The sequence below is a fragment of the Phacochoerus africanus genome, chromosome 4 (genome assembly GCF_016906955.1).
Source record: "Phacochoerus africanus isolate WHEZ1 chromosome 4, ROS_Pafr_v1, whole genome shotgun sequence".
Taxonomy (NCBI): domain Eukaryota; kingdom Metazoa; phylum Chordata; class Mammalia; order Artiodactyla; family Suidae; genus Phacochoerus; species Phacochoerus africanus.
The window spans coordinates 134,595,677-134,613,838 of record NC_062547.1 but is presented as its reverse complement, the minus strand read 5'-3'; the positions used below and the strand labels follow the sequence as shown (position 1 = coordinate 134,613,838).

General features: G+C 41.9%; 1 protein-coding gene across 1 annotated transcript in view; it reads right to left on the bottom strand.

Moving 5' to 3' along the window:
* Nucleotides 1-18,162, bottom strand: part of SLC22A4 (solute carrier family 22 member 4) — a 43,966-nt gene that overhangs the window by 2,033 nt on the left and 23,771 nt on the right. Inside the window, exons 4-9 of the mRNA XM_047778585.1 lie at nt 17,157-17,328; nt 12,730-12,856; nt 7,077-7,177; nt 4,945-5,159; nt 3,872-4,054; nt 1,081-1,216 (exon numbers count right to left, since the gene is read on the bottom strand). Of these exons, the coding sequence (XP_047634541.1) occupies nt 1,081-1,216; nt 3,872-4,054; nt 4,945-5,159; nt 7,077-7,177; nt 12,730-12,856; nt 17,157-17,328 (934 nt within the window). The remainder of the gene's footprint in view (nt 1-1,080; nt 1,217-3,871; nt 4,055-4,944; nt 5,160-7,076; nt 7,178-12,729; nt 12,857-17,156; nt 17,329-18,162) is intronic.

Genomic DNA, 18,162 nt, shown 5'->3' with positions numbered 1-18,162 from the left:
TTCCCCAATAGCCACAAGTGTGGGTAACCTTGGGGACTCATTACTTGCAACTAAAATCTAGAGAGAGGGCAGTCTTGTGGGAGTGACCCTTTAATCTGCAGAGTCTGATGCTAACTCTGGGTAATTACTGTCCTAATTAGATGAAATTATAGAACAGGTGTCAGAATTGGTTGATTTCAGAAGAAAATGCTCACACCATCTCATAGGCCAAAAAATGATACTGAATTTTTTAATTACTCTGGGCAAGTATTTCTTTTTCATGTGTATATTTTCAATAAAATTTCCTTTTCATGATCATTGCCAGTTTTCCTCTGAGTTGTTTCTCGTTTTCCCACTGATGGCTAAAAGCTTTTTTTTTTCCTGAATTTTTCAAAATTATTTTTTATTTTTTAAAGTATAGCTGATTTACCATGTTGTACCAATTTAAGAGCATCTTATATATAAAGTTTATTAACTCTGTGTCTATATCGTGTGCTGGAAATATTTTTCCCCTGGTTTGTCGACCTTTATTCTAATTTATGGTTTCATTTTTGCTGTGCCAACAATATCTAAAATTACATAATCAGATATATAAATCTTTTTCTTTATGGCTCTTTGCTTTTCATATCATACTTAGAAAGGTTATAAACCCATGCGCTAAGGTTATTTAGATATTTATGTTTTCTTCTGGTATATTTATGACTTTCTATTTTTAGGTATCAGTTTTTAAATCTTCCTGGCATTTATCTTGATGTATTTTGAAGTAGGATTCAAGTTTTTTATTTAGCCAAAATGGCTAGCTGTATGTTGTAACACTTTTTATGGAATAATCTGTTTCCCACTGATTTTGAGCTACTTTTTGTCATACACTGAATTCTCCTATTTTTTTCAGTTTAATTCTGAACTCTATTCCATTCTAGTGATTTCTTTTCCTATACAGCTGTCACACTATTTCTAATTACCATTGTTTAATAATGTGCTTTATTATCTGATAGAGCTGTTCTCCATTTATTACTCTTCCTTTTCAGAAACTTCCTATCTATTCTTGCAGGTTTATTCCTTCTGAGGAATTTTGATATCACTTTTTAAAGTTCCACTTACCCTTTCACTTTCTGCATCTGGCCTAAGGTCTCTGGTAGAGTCATTCCAAAACTTTCAGGGAAAAAAAGGGTGATGATTCCAATCAGGACAGTCAGGCTGCCCATGAGAATGTAGGGCAGAACTCTGTTGTAAGCACCTGTGAGGCATGGGACATGAGAACATCAGTTAGATACGGGAACCTCCAGATGCTCTTGAGAATCATTTTGTAAAGGTACCAAACACTGTTTGAAAGCAGTTTTAAACATGAATATTTACAGAAGAAAAAAAGTGTGCAAAATACCACAGTTTCTGTTTGGCAGGTGTCATTGCATCTAAATTTCTATAATCATTCGCATTATCATAAGGTCTTTCATGTCAACTTGTTTTCTCTAAGCTACTGCTTAACCATGTGTGATACGTATTCCTCTGATAAATCTCTGCCTACCAAATTTCTCCTCTTAAGGTGAAAATCATTGGAGATGAGGGACGGGAAGATACCAAGGGGAGAGGGGTTGACCAGGATGGTGCAGGGACAGGTACATGTTGCTGTGATTGCTATGACCTTTGCTTTTGCCCAGACCAGTAGGCTGTTGTGGAAAGCTAGGTCCACAGAGCTGTGAGACTGTTTAAAATTTTTTTTTCCGTTTTTGGCTGCCCTGTGACATATGGAGTTCCCAGGGCAGGGATCAGATCTGAGCTGCAGTTGCAACCTAAGCTGCAGCCACTGCTGCGGCAACGCTGGATCCTTAACCCACCATGCCCGCCCGGGGATCAAACCTGCATCCCAGTGCTCCCAAGATGCCACTAATCCCATTGTTCCACAGTGGGAACTCCTAGACTCATTAAAAAACCTAAGTAATATAGTTAATCCAATTTAAATCCATAAATGTCAGGCAATGTGGGTTTGTTTGTTTGTTTTACAATATTTCTATATCTTGGTTTATATGTCTTGGAAGAACCACTCTACCTCTTCTTTATCTGATGGAGATAGGAGAATAATGACAGATCCTCATCTTGCTTCCCTTCTGCATACAGAGATTGCAGAGGAACAACACACTAAAGAATCTTCTTTGATTAAAAAATATTAATCTTGAAGCTTCTCCGAGGCCTTTGTGTCACCAACAGGAGCTGCTATTATGGAATATGTACTCCATTTCCTATGTACCAGTAGTCCATCGTTAGATCATATGAGCATGGTTTAGAAGTATAGGGAAGATAGGAACTATTACACATAGGATAAATAACTAACAAAGTCCTACTGTATAGCACATGTTCAATATCCTAGGATAAACAATAATGGAAAAGAATGTGAAAAATATATATAACTGAATCACTTTGCTGTGCAGCAGAAATTAATACAATATTGTAAATCAATTATTTTATTTACTTCATTAAAATTTATATATATATAAAATTTATATATATATATATATAAATAAAAGGGATATAATAATGTACTTTCTCAGGTGTTCTTCAGGGCAGCTATGTGGAGTATGTTTAAGGCAGAAAAATGTTTTTCTGTCTCTGTAACGATTTAGAGTGTACCTTTTCTGAGAAATCATATATGTCTTTGGGGATGTGTGTGTGTGTGTTTGAACCAGTAGGCAACCATCAATGATCAGGAAGAATAAGGACCTGTGTCTGCATCTCTCACCAGTAGAGCTGTTGAGGAGGATTAGGCTTGAAATACCAGAACCAACATCCACTGAACATCCCACCAAAGCCCATCTGGTTGATAAGTTCAATTATATAAAAGCTAAAATTTCCTACATGGTGAAAAAATTCATAAAGTCAGAATGGAAATGATAAATTAGGAAAGATATTTATAATATGTATACAAAGGGCTGATTTTTTCAGTCACAAAGAGCTCCCCAAATCAAAAATACAAAGTTGAACAAACTGTTAGAAAGATGGGCAAAAGATATGAACAGTCAGATCTCTTAAAATAAATAAATGTATGAAAAAATTATCAGCCTCATTTATAATTAAAGAAATGAAAGCAACAATTATGTCAATTTTTCACATAACAGATTATCAATGATTAAAAATTAGATAATCCCCATTGTTGGTGAAGATATGGAGAAACAGGCATATCTATATGTGTAGTTGGATTGTAAATTGGTACGGTATTTAGAGGTCAATTTGGCAATATCTATGAAATCTTTAAACTGCTCCAACAGTCCATGGATCTAAATATGCAAAGACTATGGGGTGTAGAGGAATGTTCATTGCAGTGTTATTTGTAGTAACAGAAACCTGGAAATGGCCAAAATGTCCATCCATGAGCCTAAATAAATAATGTATATACATTCATTGGAAGTCTGTGTACTAACTAAAAAGAAGGTAAAAGAGCTACATATACCAATATGGAAAGATATTCTGATACAATGTTAGTTTAAAAAAAGTTGTGAAGCAATATTTATTGTATAATTTTGTTTGTGTGGTTTTTTTTTGGGTGTGCTTACAGCATGTGGAAGTTGCCTGGCCAAGAATTGAACCTTTGCCACACCACTGACAAGGCTGAATCCTTAACTCTGTGAGCCACCAGGGAACTCCTCATGTGTTTTAAAAAAAAGTGTGTGTGTGTGTGTATACACACACACACACATATATGTTGTGAAAAACAAAATGCCTGAAGCACTACTCACCAAACCATTAATATTAGTTTCTTCGAGGACTGTGATTTGGGGAACTGAGAGAGTAGAGGTGAACTTGTCCTTTTTCCAGTACTTTCTATGCTGTTTGCATTTTTCACAATGAAAACCTGTTACTTTTATTTTTAAAAAGAGTAGACTGATAAGATGCATCTCACCAAGGTAAACAAAGTAGGGAGCAACAATGCTGCCTATTCTGGAGGCCATAGATGTGAGCCCCACAGCCATGTTCCTGACCAGGGTGGGGTAGAGCTCTGCAGTGAAGACGTACAGCATGGAGAAGGCAGAGGTGATCCCGAATTTTCCTATCATGGCCAGACCAATGGACAAGAAGTTGTAATCTGGAAAAGAGACCTAGTGTCAACAGAGGTGCCTTTAGAAGTGATACTTTCTTAATGGTTGCTTATATTGTCTTTTTTGCTTTTATGGGAATGTTTTATAATATAAAGATGTTCCCCAAATTACACTTGCTCTTCAAAGTCTTCCTCATTGCACACGGATAAAGATGGAGAGTGAAGGGTTGATTTGAGCTTTGCTCTTCTGTCATTCTAAATCATCTGTGCATTCAGCGATTTTGTCCACTTTTATTTATTACAACAGTTTCATAGCAAGTTGTTAACATGTTAATATAGGTAAGTTTACTCTTTGAATTGAAGAAACAAACCTTTTTATCCTTTTTATTATTTTAAGAAATATATTTTTATGCATAATACTGTATATCAGAAATAATGTTGACTTAACCTTTTAACAATATGAGAAAGGCATAAGAGGAAAAAGCATATATCTTTTCATGTGTTCTCTAACTACTTAAAAGATGACAGATCATAAAAATCACTGAACTTATAATGGAACTGTCATGTACTACCAACTCTTAACACTTGAATGTACACATCAGAAAGAAGGTCTGAATGTACCAGGAAATTAGCAGTTGGGATTATGACTCAAAGAAAGAGGTTTGAGGGTTTAGGTGAATGTTTCTGTGAAGGGGATGACTGGGAGAATTACTCTTCTTTGTCAGGTGGTGATTTCTGAATCTCCATGGCTACCTCTCCATGTTTGAAGGGAGTAATTTTGAACATAGGAAATCGCAGACTTAGCTATTACTTGTATAACTGACTTGTGAACGGTTTATGATGTAAAAGCTGCATGAACAGGGAGGAGTGACTAACAATTAGCCCAGTCAAAGTGTGGATCTTTCCCGGTAAGCTATTAATATTGGATAACTTCTTACCTGCAGGTACCAATTGAATTAAGAGAAGCACACCTCCTCCCAAGAGTAGTACTCCAGCTATGACATAACGCCTGGGCAGGGTTCGAAGTAGCAGCCAGGCTGTAACATAAGCCGGAACTTCAACCAAGGCAGAGAAGAAACAGTTCAGGTAGGCATCACCATGTAAATTAGGAGTGTTGAGAGACAGAGCAAAGTAACCCACTGAGGTTAGCATCCTGAAAGACAAAAGAAAGAAGACAAAAAGGACAAAAGGATAGCTTGGGAGTTCCCGTCGTGGCGCAGTGGTTAATGAATCCGACTAGGAACCATGAGGTTGCGGGTTCGGTCCCTGCGCTTGCTCAGTGGGTTAAGGATCCGGCATTGCCCTGAGCTGTGGTGTAGGTTGCAGACGCGGCTCGGATCCCGCATTGCTGTGGCTCTGGCGTAGGCCGGCGGCTGCAGCTCCGATTCGACCCCTAGCCTGGGAACCCCCATATGCCTCGGGAGCGGCCCAAGAAATAGCAACAACAACAACAACAACAGACAAAAGACAAAAAAAAAAAAAGGATAGCTTGAGTCACATTACAGTTTCATGATGGTCAAGAAATTTTATAGGTTTTGCTGTCTTACAAGTAGCCACTAGCCACATTACATACTATTTAAAAGTAAATAAATTAAAATTAAATAAAATTTGAAATTTCAATCCTCACTTTAGCACTAGCCACACTTCACTTGTTAGGTTACATGTAGCTAGTGGCTACTATAATGGGCAATAAAGATGTAAAACATTCTCATTATTGCAGAAAATTCTACTAGGACAGCACTAGTCTAGAGATACCAATATTCAACAATACATATTCTAGGCTAATTAATTTCAGATGTCACTAGAAGAGTTTGTACATTCTCATTCCCTTGAGCTATTATTTGAAGAAAGAATGTTAGGCACATTAGTGAAAATAAACTCCATATTGCATTCTTATTAAAAAAAAAAAAGAAGAAGGAGATACATAGGTAATACTGTGGGATCCACTTATAGTAAATTTCAATTGATTTAATAAAACTCACTTGAGAGAAAAAAGCTCAAGTCCCATAATGCTTCAAGGTATCACAGAGCGCACACTATATATCCTGCCATTATAGTTAATTTCCATGGAAAAGTTTTCCTGTGGAAAAAAGCTGCCCCATGCAAACCCTTCTGTGCAGAAATCCATGTATTATCATCATGACTGAAATGCAAAGGACATCTGAAAAAATGTTTTCAGGAACACTGTTGGATCTTTTTATACATACTCTAGGTTGGGTGGCACAAGGGCTATCCAAAACAAAACAAAAAGTGGTATATTATTGCTCTAGGGATCTTAGTGATTTTCACATTTGATAATAAGAGTGGCTTAGATAAAACTAGTGACTAGTTTATTATTGGCTCAGTAGTGCCACTGTTCAGTGATACCTGCTGACAGGTAAGAGCTAAAGAGGTCTACTGTGAGGAAAACCATGTGCCCAGGACATACTTAATCCAGAGCCATAAACTCTGTCACTGACTTCTTCTAATTGCAATACAGGATGGCTCTAAAATTAGACTAGCTGCAGTGTGGACGTACTAGTTCTGTTATTGTTTTCTGTGCTGCCACCATAAGGTAGACATGTTCTTTTTGTCTTCTTCCTCATTTATTGGCAGGTACATTATTAAATATTGCCTATAAAGTCAGTTAATTATTCATCTGCCTTAAAAACCCTCAGTAGATTGCTATTAGCAAGTTATAAAAATCTTCTTAAAACTCTAGTCCAGGCAATGGGGATTCAGGTTATTCTAACCTCACTGATCAACTGCCACTGCAGCTTCAGAAAGCAGGAGCTGAATCAGTATCTTGGCTACAGGCACCAGAGACATCTTAATCCCAGTAAGTTTAGGAGGGGCAGAACTCTTTCTCTGATGGTCACAGTTTAGAAGACTTAAATATTGTTCCCTGTGACATATTTTTCAGTATCTAGTTCCATGATTAAATTGAGACCTTTTCAAATAACGTAGAATTATAAAATTTTCATTTTGTCTCAGGAAGACCCAGGCCTTGACCTGATTTTCCCTTGAATTAAGAAAATCAGCTGTATATTTACATGCTGTACATTGCATTTCCAGATCTCTTATTACTTACCATAGCAGCAAAAACATAATGGTTATTGTGGCAATATTCCAAGTCTTGAACAGGTCCAGAATGAAAACTTTCTGCTGTTTCAAGGGGTTGAGCTCCTGTTGCTAAAATAATGCAAACAACCATGAGATTAAGAGGTAGTAAAGAAGTATCTTTAGTTATGACGGTACTGTCATATGTCTTTTTATGCCTGTGACTCTCACTTCACTTTGAACATGCTTAGAAGTCTGGAATTTGCAGGGAATAAGGGCATCTAAATATATGATGCTTATTCTAACATTTAAAAATGTTTGTGGCTGGAAGGTCCCCTGTGGCAGTGGGTTAGGATCCAGCATTGCTGCAGCTATGATGCAGGCTGCAGCTGTGGCTTGGGTTCAGTTCCTGGCCTAGGAACTTCTACATGCCAAGGGTGTGGCCCCCAAAAATGTTTATGGCCCATTTTATTTTATTTATTGTCTTTTTGTCTTTTTTTGTTTGTTTGTTTTTTAGGGCCGCACCCACAGCATATGGAGGTTCCCTGGTTAGGGGTCTAATCGGAGCTGTAGCTGCCCGCCTATGCCACGGCCACAGCAGTGCCAGATCCGAGCCACGTCTGCAACCTAGAATGCCAGATCCTCAACCCACTGAGTGAGGCCAGGGATTGAACCTGCAACCTCATGGTTCCTAGTTGGATTCATTTCCGCTGCGCCATGACAGGAATTCCCTGTGGCCCATTTTAAACAGAAGCCTTTAAAATATTATGACATTGGGAGTTCCTGTCATGGCGCAGTTCCTGATTCTGCCCCTAGCCTGAGAACTCCCATATCCTGTGAGTGTGACCGTAAAAAGACAAAATAAATAAAATAAAATATATGACATTGGAGTTCCTGTTTTAGCTTTGCAGGTTAAGAATCCAACACAATACCTGTGAGGATGTGGGTTCCACCCCTGGCCTCGCTGAGTGGGTTAAGGATCCAGCATTGCTGCAAACTGGAGCATAGGTCACAGATGAGGCTCAGATCTGGGTGTGGCTCTGGCTGTGGTGTAGCCCTGCAGCTATAGCTCTGATTCAACCCCTAGCCCAGGAACTTCCACATGCCTCAGGTGCAGCCATAAGAATAAAAACAAAATAAAATAAAATAAGTGACTTTGGCTTCACTGTCTCTTTATATGTAAAGCCTGAGTGCTGACATAGTTTGCCTTGACTCGTGGTTGTCACTATGGGTGACCTTAATCACACTGAGCCTTAGGGCCTGTTGAGTGGGTAGATCCTTATATCCCCAAACTGCCTTGTGGTCCATATGTGCTTTTTCTACTTTCCTTGTTGTGTCTCAATGTCAGGACACACCAGGGTTAACTAGGGAACCTAGGGCAAGTTACTGTTTATCCTCTCTGTAAAATGGGTGTAATAATTATGAATTGAAAAGATTAAATGAGATCATATATATAAATCTTAGCATAGTACTTGAACCATAGTAAATGCCCCATACATTTTACATTTTAACTATTATCATAATTACTGCAGCATTGAGGAAAAGACATGAGCTGTCAGTGGCCGGTGGCAATTTCTTATTGCTGTTGATGGGCTTCCTTTACTTTTTTAACTTTTTAATTTTTTTGTCTTTTTAGGGCCACACTCTTGGCATATAGAAGTTCCCAGGCTAGGGTCAAATCGGGGCTGTAGCTGCCGCCTATGCCTTAGCCACAGCAACGCAGGATCTGAGCCTTGTCTGCAACTACACCACAGCTTCTGGCAACACCAGATCTTTAACCCACTGAGCGAGGCCAGGGATCGAACCCTCGTCCACAAAGATCCTAGTCGGGTTCATTACTGCTGAGCCATGACAGGAACACCCTTCCTTTATTTTTAATTTACTTGTTAACTTGCCGTACATTAAGAATTGGATAACTAAGTTTATTAGAATTGAAACAACCCAAGTGCCCATCAGCAGAGGATTGGCTTAAGATGATGTGGTATATGTATATAATGGAATATTACTCAGTAATAAGAAAGAATGAATTATTGCCATTTACAGAAAACATGGATGGACCTAGAGAATATTATACTTAATGCAGTAAATCAGACAAAGACAAATATGTCATGACTTACATGTAGAATCAAAAATTAATACAAATAAATCTATATACAAAACAGAAACAGATTCACAGGCATAGAAAACAAACTGATGGTTACCAAAGGGGAAAGGAAGAGAGGGAGGGGAAAATTAGGAATATGGGATTAACATATAAACTACTATATAGAAAGTAGATAGGTGGAGTTCCTGTCGTGGCGCAGCGGAAATGAATCCGACTAGGAACCATGAGGTTGTGGGTTCCATCCCTAGCCTCGCTCAGTGGGTTAAGGATCCAGCCTTGCCATGAGCTGTGGTGTAGGTCGCAGATGCAGTTCAGATCTGGCGTTGCTGTGGCTGTGGCGTAGGCTGGCAGCTATAGCTCCGATTCGACCCCTAGCTTGGGAACCTCCATATGCTGTGGGTATGGCCCTGAAAAAGACAAAAAAAAAAAAAAAGAAAGTAGATAGGCAATAAGGATTTACTGTGTAACACAGAGAACTATATTCTATACTTGAAATAACCTAGAATGGAAAATAGTCAGAAAAATATACATAACTGAATCACTTTCCTGTATACCTGAAGCTAACACAATATTGTAAATCAGCTGTATTTCAATAAAAAAAAGACTTGGAAACTCAAATTTACAAGGCTCTGGGGTGGAGAATCTCATTGTACAGAGGACAGTGACTCCATGGCCCTATGGTGTGTGTTCAGTTAGAGGCTAAGGAAGGATTTTCTGCTTTGAAGGAAGTAAAAGTGTCAGACCTGCCCTCGTAGCAGTTGCTTCTCCAATATTAGCATCCTGAGAACAATCAGACACCTCCTCACGCAGCTCATAGCCATCTTTTCGCTTCTACACTACGTGGAGTGTGCAGCTCTGGAACATGCCCCTGGCCGTATAACCCTGTTATCACAACAAAGAAAGGCCCTGCAAAAACTACTGGGAACAGCAGCCCTCCTGAAAGGTTCTGGGAGTGATGCCAGGCACAGATGGGACCTGTGGGTTAGGCCTATGCTAACACTTGGTGCTTCCACAGAGCTCTTGTGAAAATGCAGCTGCCAGGTCCCACCTTGGGCCCACTTAATCGGAATCTTTCCTGGGGCCCAGAGGCCTGGGAATCTGTATTTTTTAAGTTCTTTGGGTGATGGTGATAATCAGTCAAATTTGGAAACCTCAGTATAAGAGCATCCTTGTATCCATTGCTTATCCCTGACTTGTATGGAGCAACCAAAATGCCTTTGGACCAGGCACTTCTGAAGCAGCACCTTCAGAAGGGAAGCTCAAGAAGCCCAAGTTCACATTCTAAGATGATACTAACTCTGTATTTTTTCCTGTCCATGTTAATGCCACTGCACCTAACATGACATGAGAAAGCGCACTTAAGAGCATGTACTTTGGCACCAGAGAGACCAAGTAAGACTTCTAGCTGTGTGATCCTGGGCAAAGAACTCATTTAAAAAGAACTGTGTCTCAGTTTTCTCTCCTTAAAAAATGGGCCTGTAGTAGTACCTACTAGTTATGGCATGAGCATCAAGTGAGCTGAACACTGTGCCTGGCATCTGGTAGCCTCTCCATTATCATTCTGAGCGGGCTGCATTTGCTGGCACAGGGCTCTGCAGGTCCTCCTATAGAGGACCCTACCTGGGAGGTGAGCAGGGGAGATGACTGGGCCTCAGGAAAGCACTAGCTCCCTTTCCCTTCTTGGGCTTTTTCGGTTAAGGCTCCATGTGCCTCATGGCAGGAGGAAACCAGGTGCTGTCAGAAGCTTGCATTTTGACACTGGACTTTATTCTTATTTGTCCTTAACTATGTACTTCTGTTCCTGGTTTACTAGACTGTAAGTTCCTCAAAACAGGAGTCAGACCACATATCCATTAAATATCAACAAACATCCAACACAACCCTGAGATGCAGAAGTGCGAGACACTCCCAGTGTTACTTTTGCATCCAGTTAACGTGACCAAGGCTGAGAAGAGAATTCTTAATCTGAAAAGCAAAGGATAGACATATTTGTCCTGGCTTCCTCTGAGAGTTTAGGCTCTCCAGCCACCTCCAGGGTATCTGCTTCTGTCAAAGGTCACAAAGGCCAGGGATGGAGGAAGCCCTCGAGGTAGAGCACTGGCACGCCTGCCACCCTGCGGAGTCCTTTCCAGGGCAGCCAGAAGTACAGATGTGAGCACAGGGCAAGCATATAGTTTTCTTGGGGTGTCCTAAGTAGTCCCCTACCCTTTTCTTAGCCAGAAGTGCCCTGCGCCATCCTCTCCATCCTTCTAAATGTCCCCCCTGGCTTGGACCTGCCTCTTCAGCCCTGAGTCACTCTGCTGCTCTGTTTCTCTGCTGGCTCAGTGCCCACCCCTTGGTCATCATTTATCTTCCATCTAATCCTCTTGACACTGTTGGTTATATTCTGTGCTTCTTATGCATAGGAACTGTATCTAATTTTCCTTCTTTTCTTTAGGAGGTGGCATGAGGCATGGCCAAGGGCACTGCGAGTCCTCACTGACTGTCAGGAAGCATGTCTGCTTCCAATGAATATCAGTTTTTCCTTGTGGTCTCCTGCCTGCAGGGGTGAATCCTCCAGCCTCTGATCTCAGGCCTTAAAGTTCTAGATGTGACTTAGCGAGACTGAGGACATGTACAGCTTCCTCAGCAGGCTTTGGTGAGATTCAGGATATGGTGTGGGAACCCATGGGTGGAATACCCCTTAAACACATTTTTCCCACTTAATCTGGACATTTGAAATTCACCAGTATGTAGCTGCATCAATGATATGGAGCAAGACCAATAAAAAGTTGGAGATAAACTTGCAAAAGTGAAGGAAACTAATATTTAATCAACACTTGCTGTGTGTTAAGCAGTTTACATATATTATTGCACTTAATTGGTCCATAGCCCTTTGAGGTGGGTTTTATCTCAGAACTTCATCATCATTGCGTCTCTAAGGCCTTGAACAGTGCCTGGTACATAGTAGGCACCCAAAACCTACTGAACCAAATTAAATTCTGGGAGTTCCCATCATGGTACAGGGGAAATGAATCTGACTAGGAACCATGAGGTTGTGGGTTCAATCCTTGGCCTTGCTCAGTGGGTTAAGGATCCGGCGTTGCCATGAGCTGTGGTGTAAGTCGCAGATGCGGCTCAGATCTGGCGTTGCTGTGACTGTGGCGTAGGCCAGAGGCTACAGCTCTGATTAGACCCCTAGTCTGGAAACCTCCATATGCTGTGGATAGGGCCCTAAAAAGACAAAAGACAAAAAAAAATTTCTGATTCCAGGAGTTCCCGTCATGGCGCAGTGGTTAACAAATCCGACTAGGAACCATGAGGTTGCGGGTTCAGTCCCTGCCCTTGCTCAGTGGGTTAACAATCCGGCGTTACCGTGAGCTGTGGTGTAGGTTGCAGACACGGCTTGGATCCTGCGTTGCTGTGGCTCTGGCGTAGGCCGGTGGCTGCAGCTCTGATTCGACCCCTAGCCTGGGAACCTCCATATGCCGCGGGAGCGGCCCAAGAAATAGCTAAAAAGACCAAAAAAAAAAAAAAATTTCTGATTCCATAATCAAGAACACATAGCTGATCTCAAGAGGAAACATTTGCAAATGCTTACCTCCACAGGATCAAAAATCACCACTGGGGCAGCTACATTGTTCATTTTTGCAGCTCTTTGGATGATCTCTTCAGCCTCTCTAAATCTTCTCTGAGATATCAGCCACCGGGGAGATTCAGGAATAAACCTAAAATTCATTTGGAATGGTTTATAATTTTTCACAGTAGCCGAGTTTGGTACTATCAACTCTAAGTTTCCCCACAATAATTTTTGTTTTGTACAATTCTAGTTCGTCTTTTTAAAGAACATCAGAGGGGAGGCCTCCTAAGATTTCCATTGATTGTAGGAATAAATAAAAACACCTTCAAGGGGCAAAGTTCTCATCAAATCATAAGATGGATCATCAGTTGTATTTGAAGCCAGAGCCAGGCTCTACAGGGTTAGCATTAACTGGGGGCATACTTAAGCCAGGGCAGCTGGAGAATGCCATTAAAACTTCATATCCCATGTGGCTCATGAAAGAAATACAATCTAATATCTTTTTAGTATATCCATCCCTAGGAGAACCCCTGGTGCCCCATCTGGTGATGCTCGCAAGTTTACTGAGTCAAAAATGGCATCTGTGTTCCTTGAGCTTTTCTTGTAGTCAGAGGAGGAAGTGAACGCACCGACACCCTCTTGTGGGCTGTCCCCGTGGCTTTCAACAGAGTCCCAGTTCATTGAGTACCCAAACCAATTTTGGGGAGATAGCCTATGTGGTCATATTTTTTAATGTCTAGAAACATATTTTTTATTATACAGTCTATCTACATTTTTAACTGATGCTTAAACACAGGTGATTTCTTTCTTATTTCTATTTATCTTTAATCATACTTTAATTTTTTTTTCCCTGATGTTTATTTTTCAGAATTGTTTAGCCATTCTTCTGCCAGCTCCTGCTTTCCTTACCTATTTGTCAGTACTTAGTTATCCTGGAAAATAAACTATATGTAGCAGACAGAGTCCTCCTATAATTAATAGGCCCCTCCAAAGCCTCACTAGGAATTATCTCAGAGCAAAACACAACATACAAAACGGCCAACCCCCGACTTCCATCCCCAGCCTACTACAAGCACATGAGTTGAAAAGTGAACCCAGTTTTCCTTCCTGAATATAGCCTTGTTGGTCCCTGTAGCAGCTGTGATGACGTTAGGCTACTGACCTTCCATAATTAGAGTTGTGCTGTACAATACAGCAGCCACTAACCACGTGTGGCTTCTGAGCTGGTGTGACTAGTGTGACTGAAGAAACTAATTTTAAATTTTATTTACTCTTATTTAGCTTTAATTTAAATAGTTGCATGTGGCCAGTGGCGACTGCATTAGTAAAAAGTAAGAGGCCTTATCCCACAGTCACTATACATGGCATGGGCAGTTCTACTTCCGAGAGGTATCTTTTTCCAACCAGGTGGTTCTTAGAAATATCCTACCTTTCTGACTGTGGGCTTTGAGGGCCATCACTGGCCTCAGATTTCTCATGTTTACTTAGCTAGGCATTGCAAAGCTTTCCCCAGGATGCATCTATGGGCCCTGTCCCCACTCACACACACATACTTCAACATGCCGGTGGCCTTACCACCAAGCCTTATAAAAAGGAACGTGGGACATAAAACATCCCCAAACCACCTGGATAGCCTCCCATTCCCAGCTCACTGTACTCAGGACTGCTGTGCTCTCTCCTTTTGAATTGCCGTGGTTTTTTGGTGCATGAAGAATTAAGTCTAGCTGATCATTTGAAGTTGGTGGAGGTTGTACACTATAGTCCCTCTGTCAATTTAATTCAAACTGAACAGGGGGAAGGTGTTGCTGGAGAGCCTGTATCACATGTTGAGTAGGCAGCAGAGATCACGATAGCCTGAAGCACTCCCCACATTATCCCAGCCCACCTGGACAGATGGGCATCACTTCAGAAAGTCCCATTCTCGAGGACAAGATGTTCAAGAGAAGCTATTTTGTTTTTCTAGAAAAATGGTGATGCTATTTTTAAACTTTCAGGATGAGCCCTCAGCTTATTTGTCCTGGCCCCGGGCTCTCCTCTCTCTGGGGCAGTCCTGTCCCTGGTACAGTGTGCCCACAGCCAGGGGCACTCACCAACCCATGGACAACAGAGGAAGATCCCTCCTCAGGGCGAGAGTAAGGCAGCCCCTTGTGGCATGGACCTTCTGTGCTAGAAACTCAAAGGGCTGACATATCTGAGTTGTTCCCTGCTCTGATATTTAGTTCTGAAGCTAAGATCCAAGCCCCACAAATTAAAATCTACTAATCTCTTACAGCCAGTCAGGGCCCTTCTATTTTTGTTCTCTTTCTCTCTCTATGATAGAATCATACAGTAATAAGCTTGATTCTAACATATTTTCTTTTCTTTTAGGTTTTTATTTTTTCTGTTATAGTTGACTTACATTGTTCTGTCAATTTCTGCTGTACAGCAAGATTATAACATGGTTTAAAAGTATTGGTCTCTTATGCCAAAATGACAGCTAGAGCCAGAGAACATGGATTGTTAAAAATCATTCACCTGGAGTTCCCGTCGTGGTGCAGTGGTTAACGAATCCGACTAGGAACCATGAGGTTGCGGGTTCGGTCCCTGCCCTTGCTCAGTGGGTTAAGGATCCGGCGTTGCCGTGAGCTGTGGTGTAGGTTGCAGACGCGGCTCGGATCCTGCGTTGCTGTGGCTCTGGCGTAGGCCGGTGGCTACAGCTCCAATTCGACCCCCAGCCTGGGAACCTCCATATGCCGTGGGAGCGGCCCAAGAAATGGCAAAAAGACAAAAAAAAAAATCATTCATCTGAAGAGGCAGAAAATAACCTTTGAATACTTCTATCCTATGTCTTGAGAGACCATCTGATCACCAACATCTTTTGCAGTAAATTAAGTTGGCAAGGGGCTTGTGGAGAGAGGGACAGAGGCTGTGATGATAATGAGGAGGAGGAGGATTCTCATTCCAGAAAAGTGCCCAGCTCTCAGACTGGGTTAGGAAATCAGAATAGTATCTGACGTCTAACACACTGGCTCTCAAATTCTAGGGAAGTAAGAAAAAAAAGTGCTTTCTCTCCCGTAGGCACACCCATGCTAAGAATTTGCACTGGTAAATCACAGTAGTCCTAGAGGTCATAAAAGGACAGTAGTTTGAAGTGGTCTAACCAGAGCCATCTGGTATAACAAGGCCAAGATCAAGAGGTACTACCTATCAGCCTCTGTGGCTGCATAACAGTTGCAGCAAGATGAAGGCTCTTCTAGGAAACTTCCTAAGTCAGTGTGTCCATAGGAAAGGGCAACCATGAGGGCTGGTCTAACCCCTGAGTTCCAAAAACTGATCAAAGAAACTTCATTGTGTGTAAGCAGACAGAGATCAAGCAGTTCAGGAAAACCAGTCACTGCTGGGAGATTTGACTTGGATATCATGAAACCAAAGACTAATTATTGAGAGAGAGAGACAGAGAGAGAGAGAGGCAGACCCACCAATGGGAAAAATCTCTTTTCCTCTTGCCTAAATGTGAAAAAACAAAAAAAAAAAAACAAAAAAAAAACCAAAGAAATGGGGAATCTCCCAAAAATGGGTATGGTTGGAACCTTATTCCATTACTCTCAATCTGTTCTTTAACCTAAAATCTTCCACATAATCATATAGATAAAACTGGAGCCAGTATCTCAACACTTGGTTATTCCCACATTGACATGTCAAAATTGGGTTGAAAGGTTGTGGGAGGGAGTTCCCGTCGTGGCGCAGCAGTTAACGAATCCGACTAGGAACCATGATGTTGTGGGTTCGGTCCCTGCCCTTGCTCAGTGGGTTAACGATCCAGCGTTGCCCTGAGCTGTGGTGTAGGTTGCAGACGTGGCTTGGATCGCTCGTTCCAAGGCCAGTGGCTACAGCTCCGATTGGACCCCTAGCCTGGGAACCTCCATATGCCACGGGAGCGGCCCAAAGAATAGCAAAAAGACAAAAAACAAAACAAAACAAAAAAAAGAAAAAGAAAGGTTGTGGGAGGAGAGAAGAGAACATTTTTCTAATGACTTATTAAACAAAAACAGTTCTCTCCTCCTTCAAGACAAAGCACATAAACAGGCATGCTAATCATCATGTAATAGGGAAGTTACATTAGTTGAAGCCATAAGGAGAAAGATTTCCTAGAGAGAAAAGTGTCAGAAGAGCAGGACAGAGTTAAAAATATCAGAAGCCAACAGTACCAGCTCCACAAACATCAACAACAACAGGCAATAAAGGTAAGAGCGGGGAGAGCCTAACGGGGACTAGGTTTGCTGAGAACAGAACGGTGTGGGTGGAGAATGAAACCCCTTCACACAGGCCCACCCACATGGAGGCAAATGTCTCTAGGCTTTGAGGCCCCCATCACGCCAGTGAGGTCAGCAAGCTCACGCCAGGGTCAGCACCAGGCTCCGGCTGCTGGCCCGTAGCAGGGGGGCTGTCTGGGACCAAGCCACACTCACCACCACAGCGGGACGCACAGCACCCCCGGCACCGTCAGCGCCAGCAGCAGCATCCGCCAGTCTCTGATGAAGTAAGCAAACAGTGGCAGCAGCATGTAGCCAACTGCAAAAAATGTGCACACTCCTAACGTAGAGAATATAATACGAACTGACTTGCCAAGAATCTCTGTTCCTGTTCAAAACAAGGGAGGAGTATTAGCATTTTAACTCACTTTCATATTTGCTTTTTACATCATTACCTGGCAGTTAGAGTTCAAAATATAACCACTTAGAAAAGAGCAAAGGTGTTTGCTAATGGCCCAGGGCAGGAGCGGTCAGGGTGGAGGAAGATCGGAAGTGAGCCAAGACTTAGCACCCTATAGAAGGATGAGCTTTCATGAGATTTTAAAGGAGTCATATATTTTCATTTTTTTAAGGCCTTCTCATGTCATGGGAATATCATACCCAACCCCAAGAGGCAGTCCCTTCTGAGACTACCACATTTCCAAAATAAGAGCCCCGGGGTGAGGAGCAGAGAGAGTGTCCCAGGAGACTTGGGGGCTCTGCCGAGGGCCATGGATCTTGGGGCATTCAGCCTTTTTCACAATGCACTAACAGGCAGGCATAGGTCTCTTGGGAAATAGTGGAGAGTTCAGTTACTGAGTCGTGTCAGGACATCCTCAGCCACCTTTGAGCCTGGAGAAATGATAAAGAGGATCTAGCTGTCTCTGGAGGTGCACAGAGCAGGACCCCGGCACCCCAGGCTGAATTCCATGGCAGCCACACGGGGCTTAGGGATCAGTCCATACAGCCCAAGGAAAGATGAGATGAAGCTGCTCTGCCGGCCTGGCAGGCAGCAGCCTTGGAGCTGGCCACACATCGTGTGTGTGTGTGTTGCACCTCACAGAGCTTTCCCAGAACACTACAAAGGCCCAAGACTGCTTGGCCTCTGGCCCTGTTTTGGGAGAGGCTTCTGCTCTGCTCAGTGCCACAGTGGATCGCTCGGCCCTATTTCTTCCTGGGACGT